General features: G+C 45.0%; 1 protein-coding gene across 1 annotated transcript in view; it reads right to left on the reverse strand.

Annotated features, from left to right (window-relative positions):
• LOC104257216 (ras and Rab interactor 3) overlaps positions 1-20,876 on the reverse strand; it is a 177,072-nt gene that overhangs the window by 14,798 nt on the left and 141,398 nt on the right. Inside the window, exons 21-24 of the mRNA XM_059819509.1 lie at positions 15,945-16,017; positions 12,957-13,048; positions 7,068-8,552; positions 4,306-4,614 (exon numbers count right to left, since the gene is read on the reverse strand). Coding sequence (XP_059675492.1) covers positions 4,306-4,614; positions 7,068-8,552; positions 12,957-13,048; positions 15,945-16,017 — 1,959 coding nt within the window. The remainder of the gene's footprint in view (positions 1-4,305; positions 4,615-7,067; positions 8,553-12,956; positions 13,049-15,944; positions 16,018-20,876) is intronic.

Raw genomic sequence — 20,876 nt, forward strand, 5'->3', positions numbered from 1 at the left:
AGGCCAGTTTCCTTTTCACAAGCTCAGCTATCCCACTGAAGACACACTGCTTCCTGTCCATGCCTTTGGCAACTTCAGGAGTGCATCAGAGCAACTAATATCAGGCTGCTCAATTCTATAGGGCATGACAAACTTCTTAATCCTAAAAGCCAAGGAAGAGAAATATTCCAATGGAATATACGTCCCATCTATCCTCTTTTTCCAAAAGCAGATTATGCATTAGCCATGCAAAACTATGCAATAGAAATTATTAAATCAGATGTTTCAGGGCCAGTCACCTAGCCTGCTCCATCACTAGTACAGAACTGTTTTTGAACTATGTACTCCGGCTCCCTGTGCAGTTCAAAGATACTCCAAAAATGAAGCTTCATAACCTTAGATAGTCCACAAGTTAAAAATTTTGCAGTAAGAAAATTGTTCCTCTGTTCATTCTTCTTAAATCTCCTTAGAAAGCAGTCTCCCATCTTTCAAATTTCCAACTGAAGCTTAGAGCCTGTCCATGCCTGATCTTTGCCGCTCATGGACTGACCAAGTCTGGCCTGTTTGTCTCACACAGTATTTCTTCGTAAACCAATACCTAGTGCTCCTCTATTTTTGCTTTTCCATCAGTTCTCTTCCACAGAGTCACAGCTCCCAGGTAGCACAAGGCTGGGTGCTCCAGGCTCACCACTGACAGTACTCACCACACATATTGTAGATTTGCATCTTGTTTATCACTCCACAAGTGTCACTTGTGTTTTTGATAGAGCAAAAAGCAGAGATTCTCCTCCTACTCCTACCATACAATATACCTTTGACATTTTGTCTGAGTAAAGGTATTTCTGAAAGATAAACAATAAGCAGGTTTTTTCTACGTAAGATTACAATGCTTCTATATAAATCAGCCATGCGCCCAACTCTCCCTGTGGGTATTGGGGCATGCCTTCCAAATGTAGCAGCAGTCAGAGAGATGGGAGCTTACAGCTCCCCAAGAGTCCTGCCTCTTACATTTTCTAGCGCACAGATAAAAAAAAGCCACAAAAAAATACCAGCCAGTTTGTGGGGAGTGTGGTGGGTTTCCAAACCCTTCTTTTTCTATTCTTTTAATGAATATTATTCTTACTGACTGCTCCTAGGATTTTTAGCAGGCAGGTTACATATTTTTAGATTGTAGGTTACATTCTTGGAGGCATATATTGCTGTTATTTAAGTTTGCACAGAATTTGGAAAAGATCAGTGAGACACCACAATGCTATCATAATTGTCCATTTGGGGATGATTCACTTACTAATACCACTGCCTACACTGTACATGTGAACATCTGAACCAGTACCCCTACACACCTTTTATAGCCAGTGATGAACTAATCAATATCGTCAGTGGAGTTTGTCATGAGTCATCTCACCCTGAAGCAGACACCTACCTCTAGCCAGATGAATCAACTGAACTCCATCGACTAAGTCCCCACTGTCTGTAATGAGAAGCTAGACATGATACCCGTCTGTGGCCACCTACAGCTAGACGTAGCTGTAGGTGAGTCCAACTCAACACAGTTCTGTATCTTGCAGTTGTACTCAGAGGTCTGTTGGGAGAAAGGTGTATTGACAAAGACTATGAACTTGCCTTCCCGTTTCCTTGTGATGAATCAGATCCACAAGTTGATTACTTTCAACTTGAGAGAGAAATGTTAGTTTAAACCAGCTGAGGAACTGACCCATTCAGTTCATAGTCTAAGTATCAGGGAGTTCAACCACAGCCAATTTTTCAGGCAGATTTTGTCATGTAGTATGAATTGCAATCAAACCAAAGAACTCCTCCTGTTTAAAAATGGCTCGATATACATGGAGTCAGGCTTCATGACTTCATAGAGATATAAAGCATTTAGAAGTTTTAACATCAATTAAGGCTGACTTCAAAGTTTCATGACTCTTTCAGCAGTGCAAAGATGGGCCCTACCACAGGCACAGATGTTCCTGAGTAAGCCTATCCCTAGTTTTAAATAAAACTTGATACCTGTTGGGACACCCTGACCAAACCCGGACTGCTGTACATGGATCTCAAAATGTTAAAAAACTTGTGTTTTCATACAGGTCTGAAAAAAAAGGGTGCTTGATTTGGTAGTATTTTCACTTTGCTTTGAGATATTCTTAGGTCAGGTTGTCCTACGGTCAGCCTGAAGTGAATAAAGACCTGGCCTGAGTTGTCAAATTGCAACTTAAACCAGACGACATGCATAGTTATCATGTTACTGGACAGATAATCTGACAGAGGTGGACTGATTTTGGTCATGCGGCAGAGGGAATGGTAAGTTTTGTGTTTCACCTGCTCTGATCTTGGAAGAGGAGGGAACTTTCTAATTCAGCAGTGAGTAAAAGGAGCTAAAAGAAGAACAGACTATTGCACAGGAAGCCAAGCATGGCCTCTGCTCTTCCTGTGCAAAGAGCACTGCGCTGCCTCAGGGCTGGCTGAAAGCAAAAGGGGCCCTGGGTTGCTGCTCTTGAGATGGGCAGAGAGCAGGAGGAGAATTCCTACCCACTGAAATCTGGTCTGAGCAGCCCACAGTGCAGTCTTCTGCACATCACCAGCTGGGAATTCCCTGTTAGAGAAATATTTCTGTTTGCTGAATGCTTGTCTTTGCCAGGTGGAAAACCAAAATGATCTGGGATCAGTTAATTCTGTTGAAGAGGTTTCACACATTTCAATTCCAAGTGGGTCTACAGGACATTTCACTCAATTTCTCTCCCAGTCCACCATCTTTTGGGAGTTAGACTATAGCATTCTCCTCCCCTTAACCTCTTTTTCTGGTCTGAATTCTTTGGGGTACATTTCCTTAATGCCAGGCCAGTTTTCTTCTGACCAGGTGCTGATATGCATCACTGGTCATGTATACTGGAGAGGGAACTGGACGCGCAGGGGTGAAGTCAGCTTCCGACCTACATCCCGCTTGCAGTAGTACTCAACATGAGAAAACAGCTGAGCTGGCTGATATGAAGCGCTTTGGTTAGCATAGCAAACCACAATGAAATCCTCTGATTTCATGAATGCCAATTTTTTAAAACATGTAGGGTTTTTTTAATTATTCCCCTAACCCCTAATTTATGTTACATAAAATGACACAACGGCATTTCCTGCAACAGAGAAATTCCAGCCCTGAGCTTACTAAGGTGTCACAGATATGTAATGTACCACCAGCATCGGAAGGAGACTGTGTCTTCTATGTGGGTTTTAATGAGGCACACGAGTCTTTGATCTATACCAAATTTACTCTCAAATTTTACACCACTGTTTTAACAAAGTTACAGCAAATTCCCCTACATGTGTCCGAATCTTCTCATAGTACTTGAAGACGCTCAGAGGAACTATGCATCCTGCAGCTTAGGCTCAGTCCTGGGTGACTTCTTGCTCTGCTGTTAATGTGCCTAGACTGGTCATTGACCCTTGATGCCTATTGTCCAAGGGACGACCCTGAGGTGAGGTTCAGAAGCAACACAATTCCTGTACGAGTGCTCCAAGACTATTGTCAGTACAAAATAAAGCAGAACAGCTAAAAGCACCTTTGGAGATTGTGAGTTCTTGAACAACCTCAGGTTGTTGCAAATGAATATCTGGCTTCTCTCCAAATTTATGCATGGCTGGTCATCAGCTCACCAGTATATAAAAAAAGCTCTTAAACTGGCAAGGCAGATTCCTGGAGGAAGGGGCTTCCTAGTCTATCTGCAAAAATACATCCTGTCTGCAGGCCAAGGGCTTAACGTGTATTTAGTGGTTGGCCTTAGGCTCAAGTTACATTTATACTCAGAGCACATACTTCCTCACACCAAAAAAGTGTAGTAGTGGCTTTTGGAATTTACTGGAGCATCAGGAATTAGTAACAAACAGTACTAGCATTCTGTTTCTCATCCTCAATTTAGGTAAAACTTTGTAAAGCCTAAATCAAGAGACTTCTCCCAAAGACCCATTCCTAGAATTTACCATTAAGCTGCTACAAGCTGGGACAGAGCTCTGAGGATTTATGGAGAGCTGTGTGAAGACCTGTGCAAAAAGGACATTACCCATAAAACACACACTTACAGACATCTATTTTTTGGAGTTATGGAGCTTAAAGTTAACCAGATAAAATCTTATACCTGTTATTGGTGCAGAGAACTTCACAGCCACTAACCAGCCCATTCTGAACACAACCTCTAGACAGCTGATACCAAACACACCGACAATCACTGCTACCTCCAATCTGAATATTATCACATCAACTGTATCATACACTCTGTTCTTTTGATACATGCAGAAGGACCAGTGAGGGATACCATTTCAGGAGGAGTGGTGTACCTGGGTTTCCCTGGGCCATGGAGTCATAGATGAGTTTGCAGGACTTCAGCAAGATGGCAATCTTCTTTTCTGGGGAGTAGGCCTTATGCATGGTTGTGAACTTGTGAACGATCTTTTCCAGCACAATGGTTTCAGGCACACTGGTTGTGATGCCTAGGTCAGTGGTAGTTGTGTTTTGTATCACAAGTTGGTTCTCTTTTAGCTGCTGTAAAGATCCATCTTGGCTGTGGATTTCTTTTAAGTAAGAATCAATGGCTTCTTTCAAAGGCTTCAGGACACACTTGTACAAAGCCGTCTCAGCAATCACTTCTGCACAGAGAAGGGAGAACGCAAAGTCCATGATAAATAATCAACACAGTAGTACAGGTGCAAGTAAAACTCTTAAGAAAGCATGTGGTTGGTTATTCATGCACTACTGCATAGCTGTGAGTAGGGAACAGAAATTACATCCCAGAAAGTAAATGCTTCATTACCAGCACTGTCCAGAAGTCCTGGATAGGCTTGAGATGAACACCAATGTGTGGTCTCTGCCACTGGAGCCATAGGACAGCTCCTGCTACCAGCAGCCCCTGCTGACTTTGCCTGACTCCTGGCTGACCAGCGTGGCTCTGGGAAGCGATGAGGAACCTCACCTAACTGTGCTGCTTTTCACAGCCCTGCCCTTACAGGTGCCCAGGTGGGATTCATCTCATGTCCCTTCTGACATGACTCTCTGACCTGTTTGAGATATTCACTTTAGGATGAAATCAATTGCATCCTCACAGTGCCCCTTTCTCCACAGTGACTAAAAAGGGGCTGTAGCCACCAGCTCAGAGGTAGCCACCAACATCTAGTCAGAATTTTCTCATGCTTAGTGCTCAAGTGACTCTAACTTACTGATACTTAAGTCACCTCTTACGCCACCTGTGAACGAGGAAATAGTCTGCGTGAGTTGAGTGTTTGCGTAATTCTTAGCTGGGGACAAAAGGAAGCATGAGAGACTGTGAGAAAGTCTGTTGTCTGACTTCTAGAAACCAGGGGCAGAGCTAGAGGGACTGGAAGGGATCCTCTTGTCACCCCTGCACTGAGGCAAAAAGGTCACTGGCACAAGAGTTCATCCACTTAGTCAGTGAGGAATGAAACAGAGGGCAGTAACATTTATATATGCAAAATGCAACTGTTTTAAAGAATCCAGAGAATCAGTCAGCCTAAAGCAGGACAAATTCAAATGGTCAGTCTTCCACAGTGGGAATCCCTGTCCTCCACAGGAGAAGACAGTCCTCCTGAGGCTGACTGGGCCATATCATGCTGTTAAGGAACTGCTAGTGAACAGGGCTAGATCTAACCAGGCATCTCTGTGTGAAGGTGGGGGGATCCTTGCACACATGCAGTTCTACCAAGCAAAACAAGGACACTTCTTCTTTCTGCCTCCTCTCCAGCTTCCCTAATCAAGATTCAAGAGAGACTTCTCTGTGCTGACGCCCCCTCTGCCTCGAAGAAAGGGGTTATTGGGAACAAAAATTGCAGGCGTTACATGAGGTGTCTGAGAAGTGAAACTGTAGCTCCCCTCTCCTCGTTATGGCAAGGGGCTGGCAGCAGGTCTGTTCTGCTGGGGAAGCTACAGGATCATGTGAAGTCTGCTGTGTGAGAAAAAAGTCAGCATGGCCTACTGAGACTGACAGCTGAGTGCCTCTGGGTCCTGGCTTGCCACTTAGCTGGGTCTGACCTAATACTGGAGCTACAGGGTCCCCTGGAATCCCTGGTCACTTCTGTGGTTGGCCATGTTCCGTGTTGAGGGTCTTCCAGCTCCCAGCTTGCTTTAGGCCAACTTGGGGAACTCATAAATAGCTCTGCATTGGTTCTCAGGTTCTCAGGAAACAGTTCTAAGTCAAAAGAGCATGTAAGTGCATGCATGCATGCTTTTTCTGGTTGTACGTCTTTGACTGGGATAAAAAATCCTACAGCTCTTTGTATATTCCCTCATGAATGTACACTAAACAGGCCAGTCCGTTTCTTAGCAAGGATGGAAGTAGCACATATCTCCCTCACACAATATTGAATGAGAAGCAACAAAACACCCCTAAACAGCCAAAAATACTATTTTTCCTTCCCAAAGGCAAACTACATCTGTGGCAAAGAGAGGTGAATGCTGCATTTTGGAGCCAGCAGTGGTCTTGCAGCAGGCAGCTCTTCTGCGCCTCTGAACTCTGAGGAGCACAGAGCAGGATTAAGTGATTCCTGCAACCTGCCCCTCAAAATCATCATTGTCTTGTCCCTCCTTGTGAGACAGTGACTGACCCCTGATCTGACTGCCATATGCAGGGACTTCTCCATCCTCAGTGCAGAGCGTGGGGCAGTGGACGTGGAAGGCCATGGGGAACACAGCTGTGCAGGGGGAAGTTGGCCTTTTGTGTTTCCAGTGAACACAGCTCTGTGTGTGTGTTCCTGTGCGTACACACATATATACACACACACACACTCATATTTGTATGTGTGTATATGCATGTGCATGTATACATACATACATGTCTCTCTCACGCATCTCTTCTGCTTAAACTCTTCCCTTTAAAACATTCGTAATGGGATTTTACCCCTCATTGGTCTCCCAGTTTTTAGAGCTGCTCCTCCAAGAGCTGGCAACCACAGAGTAGACTTCAATTCACACCCCTCAGCTTCTAGGAGACGGTTTATAATTCTGTAAAGCAGAACTTCTGCCTGCATAATCCTGTCTTCCTCCTCACCTTCCCAAATCCTGCCTGAGGATGACTAAAGCAGTCACCTACCTAACTGTTCCTCGGTGTAGGAGGCAGGGTCTATCAGAGATTTCAGCTCAGTGCTCTGCACTAAGTAACTCTTCAGCTGCGTCATCATCATCCGTATTTCTTGTAGCATCTCTGTGCTGGAGCTCTGCTTTGCCATCATCTCTAAACTGTACACTCTGTAGTCCCGCACCAGGTTGCCAAAGTACGAATCCTTGTCCTGTGCCAGCTCCACTATCTTCTTCTGCAGCTTCCTGTCACTAGATAAAAAGACTGTGAAGACATTGGACAGGCTCACAAAGGACAGCCTGTTCTTGGCCTTGCCCAAGATCACGGAGCGTGTCTTTTTACCGGATGAACTACTCAGCAGCTCCAGGTCATCCTCTGTGCTGCTGGTGGAGTAGGAGTCTGGCTCGGACGCTGACGCCTGAGCCACGGCGTTGCCTCCTGGGCCCTCCAGGGAGGAGTGCGAACCTTTCAGTTCAGCTGAGATGACGGATTTGCGGCCGTGTCCCGGTTTAGTCTTGGTGTGTGTGCAAGTGGCACCACCTGCCACTGTAGTTGAGCTGCTCTTGCACAAAGCCTGTGCTGTGGCTGTGGCTGTCTCTGCCACTGTTCTTTGCTTTGACTGGCTGGACCTGGGGATCCTTGGTACCTGGGAAAGCCTCTTCCTTCTCGGTGGTGGGATAGGAGGTGACTTTCCTTTCTCAATGGCATTGCTTTGTATCTCAGGCATGTCCTCTTTCTTCTCTGCAGGTTCAGGCTTTGTCTGCTGGAACTGTGATATAGCCCTTTCAGGAACCTCCCCAGGCATTTCTACAGCCTCTTTGCACAGTGACCTTTTATCTCTGCTCTCTGTACTTGTGTCTTGTTTTTCTTCTGTCCGTTCCCCTTTCAGCGTTTCACAACTTCCAGGTTTACCCACACAGCTCTCCTCCGAGGTCCTCTCGCACAGCCGCCTCCGTGGCGGGACAAAGGGCTGGGAGCCCTTCTTGGGACTCACTGCCGAGGGCTCATTGACTGAGCAGCTCTGCTTCCCTTCTTCTTCTTTATTGTCACCGCCCTCAATTTTCATTTCCTTGATGCTCTTTCCTAGTGGCTGAAGAAGCAGCTCATTTTCTTCACAGGCAGTCATGGGATCCCGCAGAAGTTTCAGAGAAGATTTCTGAATGAGAGAGTGAGAAGGTGGAGGTGGAGGGGGGCGGCAGGGAGACCTCCTTTCAGCGAGCGTGGTGGCAGGAGGGAGATCGGTGCTCACAGCATGGCTTTTAGGAGGAGGTACATCTGGAGGAAAAGGATTACTGCACTCTTCTATAAAAATAGGATTCACAAACCACAGCCTGTCATTTCCTATTGACAGCTCAATTTCACATGAGCAGTGGTTTGTGCTACTTGCAAAACACTGGGTAGATCTTAAACTGTCTGCCTGGGCAGTGCTGAAAACAGAGTCTTTTGCAGGGTGGGATAAATCCTCTCCTATTCTGTGGTTTAAGGAGGAATCCCAGAAATCTGTCCAAAAAAAAAAAAAAAAAAGAAAGAAAAGAAGAATGAAAAAATGCTCTGAGAGAATTTTAGCTGCTAACGGTATGTAGATGTCCTACTTTCTGTTAAAAGAAATGGTACACGAGCTTTCACACCTATGCACAAAAAATGTAAAGAAAGGGTTGCCTGTTTTATGTGTGTGTGATACTTCAAACCAGGGGACAAGCTCAGAAGCTTCACCAGAAACCTCTTTCTTGCCAATTTTAGGACACTTGTCTAGTGAAAACTGTTAATGCTGTGCAGTCTATGCAATGTGAGCAGGAAGGTACAAGTTACAAATATGAATGATTGTGAAAAGGGGTCTATGGCTTGTTCAGTGATCACTGCCCTCCAAATGCAAATCGCTGTGGATACCTGAGGTGACGGTGTGAAGACCCCAGGCAAGTTCTGTCTCCCTCTTGCTGACTGTGGGAAGATGCAGGGCTGAGACATACAGCCTGGATCCAACATGCACCCGGAGCACAAGAGACATCAGGTGAAGATGACTCTACTATGCAGCAAGCTCATGTGGCAGAGACTGTTCTACACAAAGGTCTGATCCTGCTTTGCAGTACAACCAGTCTGGAAACCTTCCACAGATTAAAATTAGCATTAAAGTCTATAGCTCTGGATGATGATTTTCCATAGCCATGACCACTCTCTGTTTTGCACCTTGCCTTGAGACTGCCTGCGTGCAGGTGTAAGAGAGGAAAGATGGTGCAAAAGACTGTGTACACAGGAAGGTTGTATAATGAAGGACTAGAGAATAGTTAAGTACTTCAGTGCCATCAACTGTGACTGGAAAAGGAAGATGGTGTTTCAGGTGCAAGTAGTCATCTCTGTAAGAAACCTCTTATTAGAATTTGTCTTTGAATAACTTGTTTTAAAAAATTACAAAGCATTTGTACATCTTTTGAATAGATTCAGTATCACATTTAACCTTTATCCCTTCCTACAGAGGTGAGTTTTCAAGCCTGCTTGCCTTACCAGTCTGATTGCTTTTAATCGCTCTTAGAGCTGCTAATCCAGGGTCCACTACTGGAAGCATCAGGGAACAGGACCCTGCAAACCTCACGTGTTCTGACCAAGGAAAAGGGTATAAACCTCTGAGGGTATTCACTGGGTGAGGACTGTATAGATGCCCACAGATTTAGGGACAAGGGAAAGATGGCAAATCCTGGAAACACAAGGATGAAGATAATTAAATAACTATTTCAGCATGCTGGGTCCCTGGACACAGAGCTGACACTGACGGCACACTTTTCTGGGTGGACTTACAGGGAATGCGAATGGGGCTGCCACACAAGCACCTGAACCCTGCCCTGTGCCTGGCATCAAGCCTGTCTCATTGCAAAAACATCACATGCCGGGCCCAAGAGGGGATGGATATGGCTGCACATACGTGGGATGACCCTCAATGCTGAGCACGTGGTACAGCTCTCAGGATGGTTCTTCAGCTGTGCCTTGCCAGGGCCCCGTTCTCCTGTTGGCTGCACCAGCGTAGCCTCCAGCCCATCACGGGGTGAGGGGGCACAGGGCTGAGCTGGCCAGAGCCCTGGGCAGGGTCTGCCTGTGCCTCTTCCTAAAAATCAGCACCCCGAAAAGCTCAAAGGGACTTCTACTTAGGAAGGTCATAGCAGAACTCAAAACACAGCAAAGAAACTCTTCAACTAAAGCCAGCACAGAATTTGGCGTGAAACACATTCAGATAAAACCTCTCCCTTGCCCACTGCGTGCCCAAAGACAGGCCACTTCTTCCTCTTTTGCTCCCCGGTGCAGCCGTGACTTTTGATGGCTTCCTGCTTGCAGCCAGCTCCACGCCGTTGCTGGCAAAGCCATCTTCTTTCTGCCACCGCCATGACCTGCCCTCTGCAGGGCTCTGCCTTTCCCCCTCGGTGCCCTGAGCCTACTGCCAGCCTTGCCTCCCTCTGCCAGCGATGTGGTCCCCTGGGCACAGCGGCTGCCCCAGGGACAGGGACTGTCTCCTTCCCTCCAGCGGGTGCAAGTGCTGCAGGCAGGGCAGGACGGGCAGGCTGACTCCTTGCTGCCCCTCCGCTCCCTCTAACCAAGCATTTCTGTAACGTAGGCACAGAGTAAGCCATGCACAGGTGAACTAAAAGACTGTCCATTCCCATCAGGTTAAAACTGCCGATTTAGCCTCTCGCTGCCTAGGCTAGTGTCTGTGGCTAATCGACTTTGTAAGCATGTCACCATCTTTTCTCAGGGAGGCTGAGGTTAGAACAGCTTTATTCTCTGATTTCCTACCATGAGAAGGAAGAGAACAAAGAAACTTAAAGTGTTGCTAGGAACAGTAGCACTCTTGACAACAGAATTTGGGAGCAGACGTGCAGATGCAACCGCACATAACAGCATCTAGCTGCCAACCCTCATGTTTGAGGCTGTCTGGGGTATGATTTCCTTTAAACACTCTGACTCTACTGGGTATCAGTAAATGCAAGACACTGGAAGTTTCTTGTTTAAGTCTGTGGAGTCTCATGAGCTGAGGAAATGGTGAGTAAACCAACCTACAAAAGGGAAGTTAGTTATTTTTCTCAGTAGTGATCAGGATAAAATACTGTGATGAAAATGCAATGCTCCACTCAGACTGTGAAGGACCAGATGAGGTGATCTTACCAAGGGTTACACAGCTCCTTCAGAGAGGATGTTTCCCAGCCTAGACACACTGCCTCATACAGCAGGAAAGGCAGTTTGATCATCTGCTATTGCTGTCCTGGCTCTTCCCTTAGCTTACACTCTGGGAGGGATAATTAAGCAGTTCTTTGAGACTTTGGCATGTCTGTGATGGCATGTGCTCTTTGTGCAGTGCAATCACACTAATTCCTCTGCTAAAATGCCTTCTGTACCAACCAGGTCAGGACTAGGGGTCCTGCAGTACGTCCTCTTTGACAATATACATAACAGCCAGATCCTTTGTGGAACAATCCAGCTTGCAGGCAGACATTTTACTTCTACCTCCTCAAAAAACGTATCGTTTTTAAATAAATAAGAAGCTACATACAAGAATTTCAAACAATGCTAGCTTTCCTTTGGGAGTGCCACTTTGGGCAGCACTTATTGTTTGTGTACCCATTTGTACCTACAAAATTTTGTTCCAGGAGGCAGTAAACAGCATCACTTATTACTTCAGCCTGTTTGACTTTGCTGAGACAGCACGGCACTCCAAGAAGCTAGCATCTTTTCCCAGGAAATCTTTACACAACAGCAGGTTTTCTTCTGTTGTAAGAAACTTTCCTGGCATGCACTGTACTGTGGCAAGCAAACCTCCAAGCATCGCCACTTTTACGACCACCAGCGCGCAGGACAGAAGGAAGAAGACTACAACCAGCATTGCTTTGGTGCTTGTGCTTCAGTTAATCCTTCCTTTCAGAAGTTGCTGGAGACTGTTGACTGAGTCAGGATCTCCTCTGTTGGCTCAAATTAGACAGAAGGTTGGAGAATCATGATACACTTCTTACGTTTTAATCCAAATGTTTATACTTCTTATAATAAAACTAATAATAAGTTTACAACTTGCTATCTCAAGTCACAAAGGAGCTTTCTTTAAGCAATAAGTGCTGGCTGGACACTTATACTCAAAGATGCTTTGACAAATTGGAACATATTCAAAATAGAGGATGCTGAAAGTGTTAGAGGCAAATCCGATGGTCAAATTCAACAAAGCTGCCTGAACTGAAACCAGTGGGGTTTGCCCATGCCTTCTGGGAGTTATAATGCAGAAGATCCAAAAATAGATCTCCAAAGCCCCAGGGTGCTCTAGTGAGTATCTCTAAGTGAGCTAACTCTTCAGCTTTCACCACTGTTTGACTACTTTCAATAGCTGAAGGAAAACTGAAAAGCAAAGTAGCATGAGAGTGGCTAACTGTGACAGCTGTCTTAAGTGGAGTGTGTTAAATGGGAAGGAATAGGAAGGACACCTCCTTTAGTTAATGGAACTGCATTTCCCAACTCTTTAACTTTATATATCTGATCTAAAATTTGCTCGTTTGGTGCTGTCACTAAAAATAATATTCCTTTTTCTATCTGATTAGTGTGAAGTGAGAGAACATGCTGGGACTCTACACATTTCTCCACCAACTAGAAATCCTGCAAGAGGAAGCAGAAATATCAAAATTAAAAAATATCACACTTCCATCAGCATTGCCCCCACACATCAGACGGGGAAATTGCAAAGGTGTTTTCCTATTTTCATTTACCTCAGTTGCCAACTACTTCCAATGTGTGTAAGCTATGCTGAGGGGCTGTGCAGCGCTTCAGTTGTGGAACGCCCCAGCTTATACAGTGAGACTGTAGGTCCCACACCCTGCACAGAAGTCCAAGTGCAGGTTTATGTCCAAAGGGTGAGTGAAACGCTGGCTGCTTTGAGGGACTTACCTATCCCCAGACTAGAGATAATTTCAAGGTCTTGAAAGCTACTGGCTTCTAATATTGCTTGTGGCAGCCTCAGGGTGAAGGGCAGCAAATCCCTGTAAAAAGAAACACAGTGAAAAACCAACAAAAGAATAAAACCTGCAATTGTTAGGAACTCCAGATTTTACTGTTGTTTTTAGTGATTGAATTGGCTCACAATTTCAGCCCTGTTCTGCAAAGTCCTGGATGTTGTCAAAGGAAGATCTCACGGCCAGTAAGGCATAGTGGGCATTGTGCCAGCCTGGGTTGCTCTCATTTCACAAGAGATCACTAGCTCCCGTGGCAATGCTTCATGCCCTGCTGCTGGCTTAATCGCTTCGTCTTGGCTTCCTCCTCTGAAAACAGCAGGAACGCCTCTCACCTCAGGGGAGGCCACAAGGGCTGAAAAACCTTCCCATGAAAAGTGAGGTGTTGCAAATGGTAATTATTGCAATTAGAAAAGCCATTCTTTTTGGTGTGGAGGGGATTTGCAGTCTTTTTTCTTTCCGGTTACCGCTCTCTCCCCACCCTGCTGCCTCTTTTAGAAATCAGTGTAAGTGTAAGGCACAGGGACAGGGCAAGACACACTGGGGTTAGGGAAGGAAGACCCTTCCTGGGGAAGGGTAGCCCCTGGGTGAAGTGACAGATGAGGATGAAGTGCTGCCTGACACTGAGAAAACACATATATCCCTCTACTCTCCACTCTCAGACTTCTGACTGCTTGGTTTCTGGAAATATGCTGTATTTTTACTGAAAAAAAGATACAGTTTCTCAGAGGACGTTAGTTAGATTTCACTGAAACACACCCTAAGTCTCAAATAATTCAATGGAGCTCTTGGTCTGGCAGTGAACTGTTCAGGTTTGCCTCTTGCCCAACAACAATTTGGTAAACCTGTTCCCATCTCAATTCCCATTCTAACAAGGACTAGAAAAGCCAGTAATAATAGCCCCTAAAAGGTAGCAAGGAATGGTGTAGGGTAAGTTTACACATTAAGAATTTAACAAAATATTCAGCAAGCTGCAGGAAATTATTTTAGAAAAAGCTGCCTTTGTGAGTAGGTGGTCTCTGCTACACAAACACACACCCCAAAAATGCGTGTGACTGCAGACCTGGGGAGGACCAATCTGTTGACGGATGAATGCAGGGGGGGTATTTTTGCCCATATTAACAGATACATATCTTACTGATGTACTGTGTACTCCATGGGTTCTCTGCGCACCACTGAGCGCTCTGTTGTCACGTTGTTTGACATAAACTGATGTGCTCCCATGATTAATTTTTTTATTGGCAGATATCAGGTTTAAAAGAAGAAGAGGGTCCATGGACATTCTGCTTTCTTTGTTTGTTATTGTTATATGCATAAGTAGTTCCCTTCTAATTTTTTTCTTTTTTTCTTTTGGTAGAAAAATACATCTAAAAATCAGGAAACATGAAGACATTACCCTAATAGAAAAAAATCTGGTTTTATTCATGGGGCAGCAGCTTGCAGAGAAGCCACCAAGTCACTTGTTACCTACAGGTGACATTTTTGTGATCTAAGGTAACCTAGCCAGGCCAAACTTTCTTTTGAGAAGAGCCTGTCAGCCCTGATAAGCTGTTTCCAGCTATTTATAGATGACTATTTACTACAGCCCTGAGAACAGGCCTCTCCGCTCACCATCACGGAGAACTCCTATAAGCTGCCAGCAAATGGTAGGTCAGTGCCTAAGCAGCCTTTTTATTACCTGCTTCCCTCAGAAAATGATTCCCTATTCACCTTGTCTTTGACAGTGACCTAAGAAATCACATGAACCATCTGAATGTGTATCTGACACTCAGAAGTAACATCTATAACAGGAACTAACAGAAGAACTTTTCTTTCTTTCTTTTAAGCCATGATCCTTTCTTCAGGAAAGCAGAAGTGAGCAGATTTTCCCTCCCACCAGCCATTTGACTAGAAATACCCAATGCTTGTTTGCATTTGGGTTCTTCTTTTCTCCTCTGGTAAGACAGAAATCTTTTGAACTCAGCTGGCTGCAGAAGCAGTCCCCAAAATAGTGCAAGTATTACTGGCTGGGTAAGCTGCAGCACACTGTATCATACCATAGATAGACCGTTCCTCTTCTATGACCTAAACAAGTCACTAACACGACTACCTTGTAAACATATCCTGAATCTGCTTTCCCCTCTTAAATGGAAATAACTACTTTAAGAGTCATCTAAGTTTATATAGGGAAGGTCAAAGTTTACATCCAACTCAAAACCAGGCCTGCTGCAGCAGGAATGGGGTAAGTAGGTTGTGGAGGTATCGCTGCAGTGTGCTTAGCACAAACACACAGATTAGGGGAGGCTGCAAACAGACAGATTTAATTACACAGAGGGACTCATCAGCTGCTGATCGAACCTTGCTCTAATGAAAATGACCTTACAGGTCTTTCCCATCTCTGTGCCAACTATGTTTGCTATTTCTGTGCTGAGCAAACAACCAAGGTCTGTTCTTTAATCACTTTATTTTATTTTTAAAGAACATAAATTGTTTCAGGACTACTCTCCTTGACAGATTCCCCGTAGGTGACTAAGTGCTGAGTCTCCCGCAGACAACAGTCCACTAGCAGGTTTGCTATGTTGCTGCCAGGTGTGTGTGGATACTTAAAGCTGCTTTTAATAAGAGATGGTTAATCCAGAAACCTTTTCCCTCCCCACCGTGCTAGCCCCAGTCCTGTGCCTCGGTCCTTTGTGGGTGCAGCCCTACGGACCTTCCTCAGACAAAGCTTCCAGCTTCAAGGACAGCTGTGGTTATGGTGTGCCTGGCTAGAAACTGGGTGATGTGGCCTCACTGTAGATAGTAGCATCTGAAATACCTCCTGGTCTGTCTGGTTAGATGAAACTGGAGGAAACAGCTGGGGCTGTGCTGTGACTGGATACTGGGGAAAGACAGTCCAGAGGGGAGAGCGAAGCAACCCCCCCCCATGGAAGCAATGAATCCAACTCACCTACTGACGCAGTAGAAGGCAACCAGTTTGAAGACATCCTCAAATACAAGGACAGATCCTTCCAGGTACAGGACTGATGAAAACAGAAAAAGACAGTCAGCAACTGTTTTCTTTGAGCTGTATGATAAAAAAAATCTGGTGGGTTTGGCTCACACATCATGTATTCTGTGATTGTCCAGTATTTGCATAGGCTAATACGAAGAAGCATAAAGAACTGGCTTCAGGCTGCCAAAAGCAATGACATTCTTCAGGGAAACACTAGAGAAGAAAGGTCGCAGCCAGGCTTTCTGAATGGTTAGCTGGAGATATCAGAGTGTTGTGTCAGTAGTAGAAACAATGGGAAGGAAAAAAACCCAGGTCACAGCCAAAGGGTTCATTACACGCCCGCCTGTCTCTAAGGATGTGCAGATCTGCAATACATATGGGGCTGACCTTGTGACTCTCCATGCTGGAATCTGGTTTGGTCTGGATGGACAAAGTTCTTTGAAGTAAAAAAAATAGCAATTACTATTTCATTACTATGTGTGTGGGCTCTGACCTGGGTCATGCAGGCAGTGTGAGCACAGCCTATTTGTATCATCTCCCCTGTCTTCCCCCTCCCATTGTGTTATCCAGCAACAGCACTTTCCTTTAAGTGGTGAAATACAATCTACACCACATTGTACAGTTCTTCAAGATGACCTCATTTATTAACAGCATGCTATGGCATTGTGTAGCCCAAATCTCATGTTATTATAGAGCTTTTGGCTGCTAAGCTGGAAAAAATTCACCAGCTGGTGGAGAAAATTTCACATCGACCAATAACCCGAGGCAGAGAGAAAGAGATAGATCTGCAGGAGAGAAGTCTCCATCTTTGCTTCTGCTTTATAGGCTCACAATTGTCTGTGCCCCTATGTACACAACACACCATCACAACAGAGACTGACAAGTTTAAGGAAATCTGCGGTGGTTTCTCAAAAACGCCCACTTACTGGTGGAGAACTGGAGCCTCAGAGCTGCACCATTCCTGCTACAGGAGCACACCAAGAGTCCTGAGGGAGCAGCACCAGCTCAAACCCACGTAGCGGTGCCTGCAGCCGCTCTGTATCTTCCTTCGCTCTGTTTTCTAGGCCACAGTTCAGAGCTGTGGGCATGAAGCTCAGCTGTCATGATTCAGCTTCCTCGCTCTGCCATGATTCACGGCCCTGTGAAACGGCTCCAGCTCCTTGCCCTGCCTCCCTGGTTATCAGTCCCCCTGCAAAGCAGGGCCCCCAGTACCTGCAGGAGGGAGGCATCTGCCTGGCTCTCCTCTCCCCCAGCTCAGTGCACTGGTTCTTGTTCTGCAGCCAGCAGAGAATCCCACTGGAAGGAAATGCTCTTCCTCAGCTTCACAGTTCATTCCCTAAACAAGGCATTTCTCCTTTTACTTCTCCCTTTGTCCTAGCCCAGGCCCCGCAGGTTGCTATTTTGGGCTGAATACACCAATTTTTTAAAGGCCATGTAATTCTCGGAAGTCATTCCTAACATCAATTTGTGTTGGATCAGCACGAACAGATCAACCTCAGTGTATGCACTGATACCAGACTGCAACACAGAGTTTAAAACATACTTTGAGCAAAACAATCCCTTTCCCTCACTTTTCTCCCACAACTGAAAAAATAAATATTCAGCAAGTTTTTTCTTTTTCCTTAGTAAGAATCATGTTTCAGTCAGGGATTCTCATCAAACATCTACCATGAACAATTTCTATAGTTTGAAATCCATCTGATTCACAGCTCTGACACAGCAAACAAAAATAAAGACAAAACCTAGTGCTGTTCCAGAGAATTAACCAAAACCCAAGAGTCTGAACTCACTCAAATCTCCAGCAATTAAATAAAGCCCTTTCAGCGGATGACAGTTTTAAGGACTTTTTTTCTGTTAAGAACCACATGTTTACTTTGGCATCCCAAGTTGCAGGTGTACGTAGGAGAGCAGGCTGCACCTGTACATGTTTACAGACAGGAGCAGATCACTTGGATTGGGACTAATGATTGTTTCTGTGCCAGGAAGCTCTGCCACTTGGGAGCTTGAATTTTAGACAAAAGAATCTTAGTTCAAGCCCCTCAGTGCCAGGAGTATCCACACAGGAGTGCCTTGTCACTGTACAGCTACTCCTCCTCCCATATCTAGTTAAATAACATAAAACACCACAAATCACCAGGAATTATATAGCTAAAGCAGTCTAGGTACAAAAGCTGCTGGAGCTTAAGGACAGGAGTTTTCAGCAGGTGTTATATAGAAACTGGACTGTCCCTGGTCTGCTCTGAGAGGTCATAGAAGGTAACAAAATCAAGTGCATATGTCAGCAGGCTGGAATCCATCATAGAGAAGCCAGTCAGGAAGAGATGCTTTTCTCTGGCTGTGGATGTGCTGTGGGTAGCTGGGGACTTTTCACTGACGTGAGCAGTGCTGCTCAGGGAGGGATCATGATGTTGCCATTTACAGGAACTCCTGACTTTTGCAAAAGCCATGAGCAGACACTTTTCTGCCAGACTGCTGTAATCCTGCTGAAAACTGCAGAGACAAAATTCACCCTTCTTGGGCTCACAAAACTACACCCAGGGCAGCTGAAGAGCAAGAAAATCTCTACGTCTCACCAGAACAGTGGCAGTATGTCAAGAATATAATGAAAAGCGACAGCAAAAATAGGCTGGGTTCTGTGAGCCGAACATATTGCCACAGCATATTGAGTTTTACCTGATATTTACAAGCCCACAGAAAAGTCACCTTCAGGAAATAAAAGTGGAAATGTGTAGATCAATGGGCACTTTTGAGCAGTCTGAAACAAGATATCAGAATTCACTGAAAATTTTTTTGAGGGTTATGGAAGCATTAGTAACATGAATTAGTGGTTCACTGTTGACCATACTCTGCTTTGTGTCCTTTGTGCAACTAAGTAAGTGAACAGGACATGGCCAGGTTATGAACTGCTATAAATATTTATAATTATGTCATCTTCCCCTTTACTACAGCAACATGCTCTGAAGAGTGTCATCTTTAGGCACTGACTGGAATCTGTCTTCATGTTTCCTTTACTCTTTAGGTCTCCCCACCATTTCTCCATCCAGATGCTGAAGTTTTTGGGTCGCACTGTCCCTGGGCATTCTGTCTTCCTTTTCTCTTTGATTTTTCCCTGCAGAATTGTGTCTGCTAGTCGTGTTGTTCTGGTCACATGGACAAATCACCCCAATTTCCATCTTCTTACTGCTTACATAGGCTCACAGGACCCAATTACTTCAGCTTCTTCTTCTCTAATGGCACTGTTAGTCCTATTCACTGCTTTTGATATCTGTGGAATCCTTCAGAGACATCTGAATTCAAAGATATGAATTCCTTATTCTGCAGCAGTTGTGTTGACAGAGGACTACTGAGACCACAACCATGCTCAGAAGTCCTGCTTGGATGTGCTGGAGATGCTCTTATCTTTCCAAACTCTGCTGAACCGTGAGACTTGTCATCATGGGAGTGATTCCACTTTTCTATTTCTATTTTAAGATTTAAGATTATAACTCCACAGTCTTCTAACCAGACCTCTCATTGGTGTTTCCCTCCTTTGATATAAGTCTCTGGCTTGATACCACAGTTTCCATGACCTTGCTTGCACTGACCTTTGTGGTAAGCAGCACTCACCCGCATTGCTGCTGTTCTGCTACCCTCAGCCCTTTACTTGCTATGAGGATGGGATCACCCCAAGGCAGAGGTTACTGGCTTTCCTACTTCCAGATGCTGACATTCCTAGCTGTTGCATGGGCCAGGTTAGCAGTTTCCTGCCCCTGGGGAATGAGCCCTGGGTATTGTAATAGAGGACTGCAATGACTACTCTAACCCCGGTGCTGAGGCTGTCGCGTTTGTCACGATAGACTGCGCTTGCCGTACCTGCCGTGCTTTACAGAGATGCGTGAAAGCATGATGTAATTCCTTCAGGTTATTGCTTCAGTTCCCTGCACACGTACAAATCTCCTTCTGGCCCTTATTCTTGCGCTAGGCTGGTGGTGGTATTAAGAGAAAGAGCTTTGGCTGAAGAGAGGGAAATTTAGATTACCTTGGTAGAAGTCCTTGGGTGTTTACAGTGTCTTTCTGCAACAGCTCTGTTTGAAAGCTCCTAATATCTGCCCCTGACATTGTTTGATGACTTTCTGGATGGTCTGTATAACCTTCAAGTGCTATGTTCTTGTAAAACACTGTCATTTTTTATCTGTTTTCTCTTCTCAAGGCTTTTTTATTTCTTCTGTAATCTGCTGCCTCTGCTTCTTCCATCTGATGTTTAAGCCGTGGCTTCCTTTTTGGTTGCACGGTTCTAGACTTGTCCTTTGTAGTGATTCTTTCATGAAACTGTCAGTTGTTTCTATTTTTTCCCCTCATCAAGGAATGACAGAAACTTCCCTGGTTTGGACTTCTGCCAGAGTCTTCTGTTGTGCATCCAACTCATGCATTCTCACAGGATTTCAATTTTATGGTTTCCTACAGAGTTTAATCTTTCTGGCCATGACAAAAAAAAATCACTGCTGGTGGCAGTTCCTGGGAAATTGAAACTAATGAATTATGAAAGTGATAAAGTGTTAATGAGCTTGGGTCTAGAGTGCAAGAGAAATCTATTTTTAAAATATGTTTTCCACAAAATATAATTGCATTGTGCAGAACGAAATTAATGCCGCTTAAAGAAGATGCAAAACACAGGCTTTTGCACTCTTCTCAGGCTGGGGTTGAGTGGAGGGGACACTCGGTAGAGTGACTGCTTCCCAGTGCACCATGTGTGTATCCTGGTGCTAAGAAAAAGGACCATCCTCACTTCTAACAGCCACAGGGGTCTTGGCCGCTCCACTGTACTTTGGCTTGTCCATTCACCCAAGCAGATGGGCAGCACCTTGGTGTCCACTTAGATTTTATGCCTTTTGTTCAGCATAAAATCCT

Source organism: Gavia stellata, chromosome 7, assembly GCF_030936135.1.
Source record: "Gavia stellata isolate bGavSte3 chromosome 7, bGavSte3.hap2, whole genome shotgun sequence".
In the NCBI taxonomy this organism is placed as follows: domain Eukaryota; kingdom Metazoa; phylum Chordata; class Aves; order Gaviiformes; family Gaviidae; genus Gavia; species Gavia stellata.